The 15,496-nt window shown below is 49.7% G+C and overlaps 1 protein-coding gene across 1 annotated transcript; it reads left to right on the forward strand.

Annotated features, from left to right (window-relative positions):
* The first annotated feature begins 632 nt into the window (after positions 1-632).
* Positions 633-3,026, forward strand: LOC144108067 (uncharacterized). The gene is made up of 2 exons (XM_077641351.1): positions 633-844; positions 2,489-3,026. The coding sequence occupies exons 1-2, from the start codon at positions 703-705 to the stop codon at positions 2,887-2,889; spliced, it is 543 nt and encodes a 180-aa protein (XP_077497477.1). The 5' UTR covers positions 633-702; the 3' UTR covers positions 2,890-3,026.
* Positions 3,027-15,496: the final 12,470 nt, after the last annotated feature.

A 15,496-nucleotide genomic window follows, 5' to 3' on the forward strand; every position in this document is an offset into this window, starting at 1 on the left:
CCAGCTGTTATATACCTCGGACATCACATTGACGGCGAGTGCCTCTATTCAATCGAAAGACACGTGAAAGCAATTATGCACACACCTTTTCCACGGAACGTGACCGAACGGCGGTCATTTATCGGAATGTTGACGTTCGACGTGAAATTTTTTCCAAACATGTCAACGTACCTAGCACCGCTGTATCAATTAACTATTGGGGAAAAACGCTCGGTGGCAATGGAAAGCACCGCAAAAAGTTGCCATCAAGGAATCCACGTCATCGTCATGATTCCCATGTAATTCATTGTTAACCGCTGTTATTGCGCCCTCTCCTCATGTAATGTCCCGTCAGGGACCCTTGAGGTTCAAATAAATAAAATAAAATAAAAGTTTGATGCAGCGAAAGAACGTCTGAAAAATGCTCGAGTGCTTGTACATTTCGACTGTACAAAGGAACTCAAGCTAGAGTGTGATGCGTCGTCGCTCGGGGTCGGAGCAGGTCCATTTCATTCTAGCAACAACGTACATAGACCTATTGGTTTTCGCTCAGGAACACTGGCAGAAGCAGAGCGGAACTACTCCCAGTTAGAACGTGATGTGTTGGTGCTGATTTTCGGTGTAACAAAATTCCGGGACTATCTTCTAGGTCGTGAATTTACGTTGGTCACGGATGATCAACCACTCGTCAGCCTGCTGAGACCTGACCGCCAGACACCGACTATGACGGCTGCGCGAATTCAACGCTGGGCACTGTACCTCAGAGGCTACAATTACAAGCTTCAGTATGTTCTTGGGAAACAACTTCTCAACTCGGATGCTCTCAGCAGACTGCCACAGCAGACCACCAGAGACGGAGGTGAAGGTGAGCCCCCGGAGTACGTCCTCCCGCTCGAAAGCTTAGATGAAGGTGTGGTCTCAACGCGTGAACTGAAGAATCTAACGAATGTCGACTCGAAATTGCTTAAGAGAGAGAGAGATCACTTTATTTGCACCCGTCAAAGAGTATGGGTGATCGGGTGAGACGCAGCTCCCCCTTTCACCTTCACCGTATGCCTCCCCCCTAGACGTCGGCCGGAATCAGTTGACTTCCGGCGGCGGCCTGGGCTTGACCGATGACATGTTTCTGGACTTGTCCTTCCTGGCTATGGAAGAAGGAACCCCATGACTCATTGTTTCCATGTAGACCATTTAGCGCTGGTCAAGACCACAGCATGTGATTTAGGGTCGCTATGCTTTCAGTTTTTGCATTTGGAAGAGTGCACCTCAGGATGCCATTTGTGTAGGACATACAGGTTTGGAAAGGTACCCGTCTGCAGTTTTCGCCAGATTACTTCTTCCTTCTTTTTGAGAGATGTACGGGGGGGGGGCAGGGTTCTCCTCCCCATTCTGTAGTGTTCTAGAATTTCACTGTATCGTAAGGTTCAACATTGCGTGTCGCGCGGTTGGCCACCAAGCAGGGCAAACATAAAGCCCGATTTAGCACTTTATTATGAGTGTAGACTAGAACTGTCCTTGGCCCATGACCTCGTATACTGGGGCAATCGCGTCGTCATACACAGTGACGCCAGAGAGCGCTTCCTGCAACTTCTTCACGAAACCCACAAAGGATCATCGGCTATGAAAGCCGTGGCACGCTCCCTATTTTGGTGGCCAGAACTTGACCGCGACATAGAGTAGCGCGCGGCCAATTATGGAAATTGAATAGCAAATTTACTTATGCCACCGGCTGCACCTCCCCTAGAATGGCCGAAGACTGAAGAACGATGGTATCGGATCCAAATCGACTTCGCAGGACCCGTAACTGGGAAGATGATCCTGGTTGTAGTGGACGCGCACTACAAATATATCAAAGCAATTCCTGTGAAGCATGCAAACGTATAAACCGCAGCGGTGGCTAAGAGGTTGAGCATCCGCCTCGCATGCGGGAGGTGCGGGGTTCGATCCCCAGTGCCGCCGGGTACCCACCGGTGATACAATGGGTACAAGCTTTCCCCTGGTCTGGTGCTAGGCTTATTTAGGGTGAAATGCTTGGGAAATGGGTCTTCGACCCCACCTTGAGATTTTGAAAAATACCTTGTGCCATGGCGCCCTTTGGCCATAGATGCCCTTGCGCCATAAAAATCCATCATCATCATGCAAACGTATAAAGCACAATAAAGGCTCTGAGGAGCATGTTTGCCCGCTTTGGTGTGCCACGTACAATAGTATATGACAACGGCACACAGTTCAAGAGTAAGGCATTTTCCACATTTACAGCAAAAAACATTACGAACCTGTGCACGGCACCTTTTCACACACAGTCAAACTGCAGCTGCTGAAAGGGCGGAGCGAACGATAAAGGAAGGCATTCAGAAAATAAAGGGCGGCGATCTCGACGAAAAATTGGTACGGCTGCTGTTCAATTATAGACGAACACCTGTGAAGACTGGGAAATCACCTTCAGAGATGCTCCTCGGGTATCAAATAAGATCGCATCTAGACACCTGCTTCCCTGTGAATGTTGCAGGTCCAACTGAGTGGAGCCACGACTGGACACGGCCGCCAGACAGCAGCTTGTACGTCCGCAATTACGGACTGGGAGAGAAGTGGATCCCTGCTCATGTCAAATCGGCGACAGGAGCACGGATGGTAACCGTAGAGCCTCCCACTGCAATCGTCAAGCGGCAAGTCGATCAGGTGCGCCGCCGCTCGGATTCATCACCAAGGTTTCCGGTCACCGATACGACTGCTCGTGGTCCAGGGCCCAGCCAGACGAAAGGACCCTGCACGGCGGCCAATGTAACCACTCCCTTGGAAGCGGCCGCCCCAGATGATTCTCCTGATACAGCCCAAATTGCGGGCAACAACATTCAACCTCGCACCTCTCTTCTCCCACCTACCTTGAGTCCGGCCGAAGCTTCGCAGTAAGTCCTGCGCCGGTCAACGAGGCAGCGGAAGCCAGTGCAACGGTTCGATTTTGGAGGAGAGGGTAGAGTTGTCTTCGTCATGCTAGAGGGCTGTGCGTGCGCCGAACACTTCAATTCCTTCCTTCCACTACCATTTCCCTTCACACTTCAGGTGATAAAAGCGATCACACGCCCCAAATAAACGTCTTCTATGTTCGAGCTGTCTGTGCCTCGTAACTTTCCAGGCCGTGGCTAAGCAACAAATACATTGTATGGTTAGTTTGATTTGGCATGTTTGCATTTTCCTGCAACACCTGCCTTGCAACCGCACGTTGCTTGGACCAGGTGCCTGGTCTATATGACAGCTGTGTAAGAAAGAGGAACCGATAAAACTTTTCAAGGGCGCAGAGACGCATGTTCGCGCGATGCACCTCGCCGACACTTCGCTCCAGTTTCCGCCAAAATTTCTTTCAAATCGTGAACAAGGCGTGATTAAAAAACCTTCATGCTTTAAGCCAGGTTACCTCCTTCAAGAAAACTTGTCAGTCCAAAAGCTGGCAGAACCAAGTTTCTATGTGTCTTAGGAAGAGGCAGTCATTCGAGGAAGAGTCGTGGAGGCCACGGCAGCTTGCAGGCTGCAAGGCAGTCGCTCGACAAATGTCTGCGCTCTGTGGCTTCGAGCATCACGGGCATACGATGGAATTGTTGCAGACTCTGCTCACGTGACCCATCCCTATGCACCTCCTGCACTGTAGCGGCTTCGGAACGATAGGCCGAACTTACTGTCGAAAATGCCCAAGCTTCAAGTATAATGGTATACATTCAACCTCGAAGGTCAGCTTGATGCATTTATACCTGGCAAGGAACGTAGGTAAATCGGCATCACAGATGGCGCTGTCACCGTTGCAGATTACGCCAGACGTAGCGCCGCTGCCTTGGAGTGGGCGTACATACTATTGTCGAGTTTGGCGATGGCGATCAATATTTCTAGGACGTCCCACCCCTTGGCAACAATGGCAATAACACTTTTATAGGGTTTTATTCTCACGTCTTCGACCCCTCCCTGTACGAGGCTTTCCAGATATATAGAGGTGCCTGACTGTTCTGAAGGTTCAGGAGAACGGGTTGTTCATGTGTCACAAGCGAGACTGTTTGCGCCGGGGCACTTCGCGCCCACTTGACCTTTGACGGGCTTCATTAGGGCGACTCGGATTGTCTGCGCAGTCTGCGCTTGGCCTTCTTCATAACGACCGCTACGAACCCGGCATCCGTCGAGGAGTCATAACTTGGCACAGAGTACACCAGTGTCCTGGCTGCTAGAATCACTCATGTGGCAGAGGGGCTCTCTCTGGAAGGCAGTTGCCGACCCACCAGGTTCTAAGGTAGGCCCAGCGGCCTCCACTTCCATCGCCGTGGCAAAAGGGAGCGGCGCGTTATTGGTAATTTGCCCAAATACATTTAAAATGGTGTATCGAAGGCAGCGTTCTGATAAAAAACAACTTCGTCTTCCTCATACTGACATGAGCTACCCTGTTTGGGGGAATGAGAATAGTCTTAGTTGCAAACAATCGCTATTTCAAGGAGGGCTTGCTGTGATTGTGTGACCATCGCCTTGTATTGTCTAGTACAGCGAATGTGTTAAATATAAAGGCTTCCGGAAACCCTCGAGCTAGTGCCACGCCTGTAGCCTAGTGGCAAGCGTATCTGATTCCCACCGGTGGGTGCAGCAAGCACCTTGCTCTATCGAGCCCAAGTTGGATACGTGCAGGCTTGGTCGGGGTGGTTGCTGACACTTGCACGGCTCTTGGCGTTCATAAGGCGGGAGCTGGACTTTACTTTGCTTTACTTCCCACGAGTTAACCCTATCGGACGAGTTAACCACGTCCTATCCTGTACGGCACCCATAAAATAAGTACGTATATCTGCGCAAGAGACGCATATATACAGTACGCTGTACTTGACAGGACCGGGAAATATGCAGCGGAGTACCACGCATGTGGCACTGCGCCTCGCTATGCTGGGGAAAGCACCACCACGGTGCTTTTATTTTTCCAGCATTCTGCCTGCAGCGCATACATGTTCATTAATTGATTACTGTCTGCCCATGTTGTTGCTGTTGGATCAGAAGCAATGGCACATGTTTGGTGGTTTAAACAGGAGAAAAAGTCATCCAGACTTATCTCAAGCTGCTCATAAATAAAAATTGAGCATTTTGGGGAAACGAAAAACAAATTTTTAGAGGTTTTAAGAAGATTGGAATGAGACCATGTATTGGTGTAGTATGGTCGCAACTTTCGCCTTTTTTTCCCCAGAGGCATAAGGATTTGTGGGGGCTTTGAGTCTGCTTTGTGGAATTGTCCGCGCTGTACGTGCCTTTTAATGGTGTGCCACAAGTGATTAGTGTTGCAGTCACGTGGCAAGATATGAAGACGGGACAATGAACAGTTGGCGCCATCTAGGTCCTTTTGCTACGGGAAGGTATACCAATTCATTATACGCCTCGCGATCATGTGACACAAGTGGGGACCATGGGATTACGTGCCGACGTTGTCACGTGGTCGCGCCATCATTGGGTCGCACTTTGGTCGGTGTTCCGGAATTTTTAACTTCCCAGGAGAGTAACAGTGTTGCGAGTTCTTTGCGGGTATTTTTATAATTTCCGATTTCTTTTTGCCCGGTGGCTAAAAATTTATAAAATACTGCACTTTTTATTCCAAATGCAATAGGCAGAGACCCTTAAGACACAGTCGACGACGAAGTTGACAGCAGTGCGGACAGCGCGAGGTAGTGCGAAACCCGAGATTTATCGGATCTCTTGTATTCTTGCTGAGAAGAAGTTGATGTGATTTTCAGATCATTTCTGAGTCCGCGATTTGCAACGAATTTGCAGTCAGTGTCTCCATATCGCGTTCGTTCCTTAATGCCTTCACTGTGCGATGAAATGGCTCTCTCCCGCGGGAGAACCGCGTGAAGTGCCCTGAACCTTAGCAGCCTGTCAGCGAAGAGACCCCGCCAGTTGCTCGTAGAGAGAATAACGTCAATCGAAACCCTCAATTAAATCTCTGCACGGAGCCGGACGTGTTAAGGAGCGACAGGCTCGGCTGCGCTGAATGCAGTACTCATGGCAGCATTCGCCACAACTGAGCCGTGCTGTTCCTCCAAATGTAGGCAAGGCCACAGTCAGGGCCCTGTGATAGATGGACCACGGACAAAGAAAGTGATTTCTAAGCACTTCGGCGCCAGCCAAGAGGATGTCGACCAGACTGTCCTCACTATAGTCGTCGTCGCGCGCTATCTGATGTTGGGGCAGTGGCGTACATTGCGAGGAGGAGGAGGAGTGGTTTTAGTGGGCGCCGCCTGATGTCGCTACGTGCGCGCCAATCCAATCGAAGAAGAAAAGTAGCAAAAACGTACTTTGCTACTCGCTTAGCTGCGACTTCTGTCATTTCCATGCTCATAATTACTAATATACCCCATAGTACATGTCTCTAAAGCAACCTTTTAAGACAACACCGTATTCACTAGACGCGCCTTTGTTCATTCCATATCATTTACCTGGCGTGGGTTTGTGATGTAACCATGAGCGTTGTTAATCTGGACAAATGTGCGGGCCTTTGGCATTGGAACTGGACATTAGCGCCTTTGTTTCATGCGAGTGTGAAATGTCCACATGTCCCTTCCAAATACCTATGGTGTTCCTCTTGACGAGTATCGAGATAACGATAACTTTTGAAGGAGGAAATTCAAGAACTAACTGTCCACGCATGCGTACACAGAAATGGTCGGGAAAGGAACTGTCTATATTCGCGCGCGCGAACTTATGTATCGTATACTGGTTCAGGAAGTGTGCTATTTGTTGCAGGTCCTTTCGTGCTTTCGACTTAGCATTCAAAAGTTTCATCGTATCTTTGTAGTATTTGTTTGGCAGTCCTCGTGTAAGAGGACTAAACGTGATAAGTTATTTCTGCGCTTGAGAAAAGGGGTTCTTTCCCTGCCACACATGTACTTGAGGCAGGTGGTGTCAAGCTTTATGTTTCTTCCAGATCAACACGGTCGTTTCCTGCGGACTTTTATTCAATTGAGGCTTTCTTGGGCTTTGCCAAACTATGTTATTTCCACTGTAGATGGGATGCGATACAGTGCAAGTAGATTTTTGAAAGAAGTGATCTTTGCTTTCCGGTTTATAAATGCTCGGTTCACTTTGGAATACCTTTCAAATGCCACGCGTAAGAAACTGCTAAAAGATTTGCTTGACTGTGTTTTCTCCAAGTCAATATATCGATATCTGTATACAGTGGAGGCCAAGGAGGAAATGTTTTAACAAGACGGTTGTGCCAGTTGGTGTGAAGATGTTTTTCTTCAAGTTGCACACTGGTGCATTGCCGGTTAAAACATGGATGGAGGAGAAGGGATTGTTTTTACCACGGGGTGCTGACTGCTTGTTGTGTCACAAACTAGAGTCAATAGTACACGTATTTATTTATTGCTGGGATGCGCTGGTCTTTTTGGACGTGTTCCAGCGTACTATAAAGAAAGACTTACCCTTGACGTATGCCGTATGAGGTACGATTCCTGGACGTTGAGGCGGATGTTTATAAATACGATGCAATTTTCCTTCTTGGCCTGCACAGCATTTGGCGACGCAGGATGGCTGTACGATACTGCGATGAAGATGCACGGTCTGTCCCAGATTACTTCAAAGAAAACATATTTAATCTGCGTGAAGTGTGCAAGGAGGTATGTTTTGGAGATGAAGTTATCGAGTTGATGGGAGAATTGTGTTCCTTGAAACCGTTTTGATGTTCTCACGTGAGTGAAACAAATGTCCACTATTGATGTTAGAGAGTTCAGCGCAGAACATATGTTTGCGATCTATTGTAAACTGTCAAAACAGGCAATGAAGACAAAAAAAGAGCTGGCGTGGCGGAGTGGTTAGCGTGCTCGTCTCGCACCCGTAGGCCGACACTGGCTGTGTACCGCGAGTGCAAGAACAGCATCGGACCCGAAAATATATTTGACAACGGCCTGGGTAGCACATTGCTGTTTGAGGCCCGTGCCGGAGCGCTGCGAACACATCTGTACCGCCGTCGCTTCGATACAACACCAGAAGCATAGGCAGCACTATGCCGAGCATATGGCGACGCGGAGGAGACCATCGAGCATATGTCGGGCCAGAGACTCCACCCGATGCCAACAGAGGGCACTACATTCCCACAGGTTCTCACGTTGTTTCACGGTCCTGCAGTGGACGACGAAGGAGACAGCTGCTAGGACGAAGGGGTGCTGCGAACCAAGCGTCAACTAACTCTTTGGTGGAGCCACTGGTGGAGCACTGTGTCTAACTGCGCGAAATCGCAGTCGGACGCGAACGAGGTCGATGAGCGAATCCCCCCCCCCCCCCCCGACTTCCTTTGTATGTTTTTGTTTTTCTTCAACTTGCGCGCTTTTTTTCTCTCCTGCGCTTTCATATTTTCGGGGTTTTTTCGTTTTTCTTTGTCCGGGTGCCCAACCACGGCCGGTCTCGAGGGCGGCGCGTGCTCTCTTCCATACGGCCTTCACATACGCCGCGGAAGCAATGTGAGTTTTTCGCAGGGAGTTATGCCGCCCGCCGCCGCTAGAGGCGCGACAACCCCACCGCTCGCAGGGTGCCGCGATGCCAGCACCGCCGGGGTGGAGACAGCTTCAGCGGCGCCGCCATATTGAATCACATGGGATCAGCGGCGCTAGCGTTTGTAACGGCGCCGTTCATGCTCTCTGCGCACTTCGAAGTGGTTTAACTTGAACGGCCTTTTGCAGCGACAGCTACACTGGGCGCTTGTTGAGCGCGGTTTGAAACGCATCTTCGCCTTTCGTAACTTCACTTAATTGAGGTCCGTGCTCCTTTGTTTTAAAATTGCGCTCGTGGCGGGAGGCGTTCCAGAACGACGCTGACCTTCGACGCTGCGCGAATGCAGAAGCATAGCTTTTCGCCGGGATGCAGCAAACTCAGGAGCCAGACGCCTCTAAGTAGGTAGAAAACAGTGACTTCCACTGGTTCCATGGTATTGGTGGCTGGCCCGGGGTTGCCAGGAATGTACGATAGGGCGTAAGATCCCGTGAAACTCATAGTAAAGGTTTACCTCGTCGGCACGTTGTTGTATTGTAGATGGAAGATCGAACGACACACCGGAGCGAGCGATGTCATGCTGAGGCCAAGTTTCCGCCGACCCCCCCCTCTTACTTTTCCTGCGTCACGTCACGTATACGTGGTGTCAACCAACATGCATGTGACTTAAACTGAAACTCTTAAGAAGCAGAACTGAATGTAAGAGAACCGAAACTAAAAATAAGAGAACAGAAACTGAAACTGCCGCACAGTTCATTACCTGATGGACACAACAGTAACACGTATTACTTAAGGTCTTCATAAAACCGACGTTTGTTCTTTTATAGGATTAGCAGCAGTAGTATATTTTTTATATTAATGACACCCAGGTAATGAACATGATATACCAACTTGAGTAGTGTTGGTTCTGGTATAACACACGAATAATTTATAGGCATGCCTTTGTGTATACGTCAGACATCAAATTGTGAAGCCAGCCTTGAAACTGCCTGTGCATTTCTCATAAAAAAAGGAAAAAAATTATCCTGCTTTCATAGCATGCGCGTCATCTATATCAAATGTGATTGTAATCTTGAGCTGTAACTTGAAATGACCCATGCTGTCTGCCATAAAAATCGCTTTTTTAATTATTCAACAAACCTCATAACTCATTTCTGTCACGAAAGGAATGAAATGCCTCACTTCTATCTCATTGCTTTTGTACAGTCAAGGTTCATTATACAATGTAAAATCTGATGCGGGAATATTTTTGTTACTTGTTGCACGGTTTGTTCCTAAAATTCAGCACATCCACCGGTGTTGCGTTCGCGCGTGGTTTTCTTTTTTATTAACTGAGTGCAGGTGAATAGCCACCGGATTCTTGGCCGATCGCCTAGTGTGGGTATGGGTCATCTTTTGATAGGCTAACAACATCGACAACATTCGTCTTTCACTTCCAATCATACATGTGCTGCATTATACTTCTTCTTTTACATTGTATTGATTCCATCTATAATTAGGTCAGAGTTTAAAGACAAATCCGAAGTGCTTGCAGATCTTTACTATGTGCCCACTTTTCGTTATTGCGACAATGATGGCACAATATGTAATGAACAAGTTAATGTAGTTCACCACTTCAGTTCGCAAAAGGACTATGAGAGAGAAAGGCCAAAGCGCTCACAGCCAAAGTACCTTTCACATGCTTCTAAGCTGTGCAGATAGAACGACTAAAAAGGTAATTTTCCCTAAGCTAATTCCATACTACGGCCGGCTAGTCGTGAGAAATGTCTGTGTAAGCATGGAGAAAGGGGTGAGCCAGAATGCTGTCATGATTCATGGAAGAAAAAGACAGTAAGCATGGGAGGCATTGGCCACGCTATTAGCTTCCGCAAGTTAGGTTCACGCAAGCTCCGGTTCAGGCTGATCTGATCTCCTTGCCACGAGTTGCTGATACGCAGGCTGACCCCGTCTTCTATTACGACCATATTTACCCGTCCCATGCGAAACATATGTCCCCAAATATGTTAAATGGTCTTCTTTCTGAACACCTACAGCATATTTCTCATTATACTGTTCTCTCCACTGATGCCTCCAGCAGCTGTGAGGAGGCGGCGATTGGGATATATTCGCAGGATCTGGCTTGGAGCTATTCCGTTCGTATCCTTGATTATACTCCTATATTCTTCATAGAGTTTTTGGCTATTGGTTCGGCTCTTCCCAAAATTCCCAGGCATGTATCACGGGCTCTTATTCTTGCAGACTGCCTTTCAGTTCTATTCTCTCTCCAAAATTCCGGAAATTCTTTATTGAATCGGTCGCTTAGGTTTTTTGTTCCGTGCACACTGTGTGAGATCCGCTTTGTCCGGGTACCTGCAGGCATTCGGGTGTCTATTTTAACGAGGGGGAGATTTATTAGCAAGGTCAGCTCTCAGCGCTCCTGTAATCTATCCCGCCCCTCACCTCATTCTGTTAGAAACTTCACGTTTCCACTAGTTCCAAAATATTTCAGCCAGCTTGAGTGAGCCGTTGCTCAATACCGTGGATTTTCACCACTTAAAGTACCCATGGAATGTCCGGGGGTATAAATCTAGGCGTTGTGAGGTGTCAATAACGCTTCTTCGATGCAGAATCCCCCCTTTAATTTGTACTTACGCAGATGCGGGTTCGCTGCGACAAACCTTTGTGTCTCAGGTGGGCAAGTTGAAACAATAGATCATTTTCTCCTCTCTTGCCAGTGGTTCGCAGCTCAAGGAAAGCAGTATTTGGAGGTCCCTCTTTCGAGGTTTGGACTCCCTCTGTCTCTTCCAGTTGTTCTCTCTTTCGGTACGAGCGGCAGGGAATTCCCGTTAAAAAGTGTGATGTGGCTACCTTCATGATTACATACGTGCGACTGATCGGTTACCTTGTTAGCTGTATACAAAATTCTGTCTCATGTCCAAACTGCTTGATTCTATTCTTGGTAATTCATATTTCTTAAATTTAATTGAATTTCCATATTTTTATCTTGATTCAGTCTTCTATGCCGCCGCCTCATGCCTTTTTTTTCCCCGTGCAAATACTTAATTGGCAATCTCCACTGTACCTTGGCCAATGCCCCCGGGTGGGTGTGTGCCATATTGACTGAGGTGAAGATGAAGAAGTAGAGTGTGGACTACAAACACTATCTGTACTTGTGCTCTGTTTTTTTTTGTTTGTTTGCATTGTAAGCCATTAATATGTAGAAAGGTTTGCACGTAATGGGCATACTGTGTGCACATGAATGCGGAAAGCTGGTCATGGTTACAGCAGTCCCGTGGTTATATTGCTGTAAAACAAGCTAGCTCATTTATACGGAAACATTTTTCAGGCTGCCAAAAAGGAACATGACAAAAATTTACACATAGAATCCTGTTTCATAGATGATGTTTATGTGTGGTAAACGATAGGAACAAGCATATCTTTGTTGGTTAACTGCTCTGCAATCCACGCACTGTCATGCAGTACATACACAATGACAGTCCAGTGACTGCAGAGCGGTCTGCAACCAGTAACTTGCAACTATACTATGCAGTAAGCTTCTTTGCTCTGTATTTGTTACATTTATCGAACGATGACATATAATTGGTATGGCTACTTCTACACAGTGCATTTCCTAAAGACTCCTTTCTTTCATACCGTACTTTTTACCCAAAAAGCTTCCTACAGTGTCGTTTAAATTGCTACGTATAAAGACGTTTGCAGCAGGTGTGTGAGCCCGACCAAAAAAAAATGTTATTTTCCTTAATTCTTCAGTATACCTGATTATCACGACATGGGCATTTAAATGTTGGTACAACTTTTTTCAGGCATCACAACTGATGCACCGATGTGTTTGGTACACATTCATCTTCAAAAATTTCTTGTCTGTTGGGCAAAAAAATACTAAATAATAGTTGACTGCATTAGTTTTGACTGAGATAACTAGCATTACACAGCATGCTCTTTAAATTCCCGAAGCTGTCTGTAATTGGCTTCATTGTATAGCTTCATACTTGTTTCATTTAAACTCTGCACACTGCTCTTTTCACCGCACATGGCGACATAGCACGCGGAGCTCCGTGGGAATGGGCGAGTAGGATTCAGAGGTCAGCTGCTACTTCCCTGGAATCAAAACACAGCTATAGGCGCCTGTTAGTCAAGGTTAATTTCGGAAAGGCAGATTTGCCCGCTTCCTTTCATCGGCTTGTCCATCATGCGTCGTGTCTCGCGGCGAACCCGACAAAGGGGAAGCCATCAACCCTCACCCTCCCCTCCTGAAGCGGGGGAAAGATCCCGCAGGTAGTTTCCTAGAGACGTCCTTTTTTTTTCGTGGGGTCAACGAAGGGTCAAATGAGAGGCCCAAGCAGTGTGAGGCAACGTTCTCTGTTCATTGTTGTTGTTGTCGTTGTTTACCTCACACAATACTAGAGACGCGAGCTTACACTGCAAAATGAAACCTTGTCTTTCTCTTCCAAATGCAATTTCATTTCATTTTTACACAATGCAAGTTACATCCTAGAGGGCTAAAAGGTCTAAAAGCTTCTAAAAAGGCTAAAAGCTGCTAAAAAGCAGCTTGATTGGGCCCAAGCGCCTCTGAAATGGCAGTACACGACAAACGCACTTCAAGCAAAAAAATGTTTATATATATATATATATATATATATATATATATATATATATATATATATATATATATATATATATATATATATATATATATATATATATATATATATATATTGATACGGGAATAAAAGAAGAGGCGGAGAGCGAGCGCGAGCGGCGAGCGCGCGGCTCTAGCACGAGGGAGATAGAACGAGAAAGCTTGGCCGCCGCCGGTCGTGCTTCGCCGGCTCTCCTCCGTACTGCTGCTATATTTCTCTGGGCGGGCCCGTGGCCACCCCGTGGCATCCCACACCGTAACATTTTGGTGGCAGCGGTGGGATCATGCCGCTCACCCGCTCCCAGAATACAGCACCCGACGTGCCAGACGACAGGAGTCCACCACCAGCCGATAGCGCCGACGACGCGGCGGCCGGCGCCGCTAGACCTAGGCGCTCGGAGAGGCTCGGCTCTTCGCAGCAGCCGGACGCCGGTGTTGAGCGCCTCCTGGATACAGTCACCCAATGGATGGACGCATGGGAGGCCCGTCTGACTGCCCAGGCTGGGGAGATGGAAGCTCTCCGGCGCGAACCCCGTCGCCTGGTGCCAGCCGAGCCGAGCACAGGTCAGGTGCCTTTGGGCGTCCCCGCCGCCGCTGCTTACGGCTCTGCCGTCGCTGGGCCTGCGGTCGTGGCCGCCAATGGCGTGCTCGGCGCGGGTGCGTCCTCGCCGCAGTGTTCGTTGGACGTTGTGGAATTGCCCACATTTGACGGCACCATCTCGTGGGATGCTTACCGCATCCAGCTGGACGGTATTGCGGCGGCGAGAGGCTGGGACGAGCAAATGAAGGCATGGATGCTCGTTGCAAAACTGAGGGGCCGCGCCACCGAGCTGCTGCAGAACGTGCCGCCCGACCAGCTGGGCTCTTACACTGTTCTGGCGGGCCTCCTCGCCGACCACTATGGTGCCTCAGGTCAACCCCGTGTGCAGTACCATCGCCTGCGAGCCCGCCGTCAAGAGCCCGGGGAGACGTACCAGGACCTCGCCGCCGCCATTGAGCGCCTGGCTCTGCAGTCGCTGCCGGGAGCGCCTCAGAACGCCGTGGCCCTGGTCGGCACCGAGGCGTTTGTCGACGCCATCCGACTCCCCGAGGTGCAGCGCTTGGTCCGCTCTGGCCGTCCTGATTCCGTCCGCGCCGCCATGGCGCTCGCCATCGAGGCGGAATTGACTTTGCTGGCCACGCGGGGGTCGCCACCGTCTGCCGAGCGCAGCGTCCGGGTGCAGGCTCCTCGGTCCGCAGCCCCAACTGCGGCCTCTATCCGACGCCTGCGTAACGACGTCCGCATGACCTGCTTCCGCTGCGGCCTGCGGGGACACTACGCGAGGGACTGTGCCGGCCCTCCAACGTCGGGAAACGATTTGGCGGAACTCCGGGGGCACCAATCCGTCCCCACACTCCTTCGTTCTCCGCGTCCCCTCCTTTCGTCGGCTCCGATTACCACTGATGCTCCTTACGTGCTCGTCGACGTCGCCCTGCTTGACCGGCACGTAAAGGCCTTGGTTGACACTGGAGCGGCTGTCAATGTACTGCACAAATCGTTTGTTGCTAACGCGCCCCACCTGCTTCTGCCAGCCGCCAAAACCCGGCTCTTAGCTTTTAACGTCACCCCTGTGGAGCAAGTCGGACGTGTCGTCGTCAACCTGACAGCACTCGGAAATACCATCTCCACCGAGTTTGTTGTCGCAGACAGCCCTATTTGGCCAGTGGTCCTCGGGTGCGGGTGGTGCCAGCAAGCCGGAGTCGTCCTTAATTTTACTAGAACCAAACCACGGGCGAGCCGAACTCTCTGTGGGCCGGGCTGGCTTAGCCGGGTTTCCAGCCTCGGTGTCGCCCTGTGGCAGTCCCTGGTGTCGGCGACCAAGCGTGCCTCAGCATCTCTGCGTGACCTCGCGACGAAGTGGCCGTGTCGAGTCAAGCCGTTCGACGTCACTACCGTGACTGTGGCGTCCGCCGTGACCCTGCCACCGGGTGCGGCAACGTGGGTGTATGCCAAGCTTGACAGTCCGGTCACAGCAGACGTGCTGTTCGAACCCATCCGGTGTTCAGCTCCAGCCCGTCAGATGACCTCCCCTCGAAGCCTTCTGCCTGTGCTCAAAGGAGAGGCCCACGTATTTATACTCAACATCAGCAGCGTACCTCTCGCGCTGACTCCCGGCACGCAATTGGGTACAGCCTCAGTTTTGGACCCCGGGTCACCAGTGGCGTCTCTGCAACCTGAAGCCCCGCCTCGCCACCCTCCAGCGCCGGCGATCCTATCATGGGAAGAATTTAACTTTGGACCCAGCCTGACCTGCGCGGAGCTCGCCTCTCTGAAGACCTTGCTGCTCGAGCATCGCAGTTGCCTTGCTCTCAGCGCCGGTGAACTCGGGTGCACTTCCTGGGCTC

The sequence above is a fragment of the Amblyomma americanum genome, chromosome 1, assembly GCF_052857255.1.
Source record: "Amblyomma americanum isolate KBUSLIRL-KWMA chromosome 1, ASM5285725v1, whole genome shotgun sequence".
Classification (NCBI taxonomy): Eukaryota; Metazoa; Arthropoda; class Arachnida; order Ixodida; family Ixodidae; genus Amblyomma; species Amblyomma americanum.

Excerpts from the sequence above, each read along its gene's own strand:
- LOC144108067 (XM_077641351.1), top strand. The coding sequence starts at position 703 with ATGACGGCTGCGCGAATTCAACGCTGGGCACTGTACCTCAGAGGCTAC. Across the intron at positions 845-2,488 it reads CACCAGAGACGGAGGTGAAG|GTCCAACTGAGTGGAGCCAC; the intron begins GTGAGCCCCCGG and ends TGAATGTTGCAG.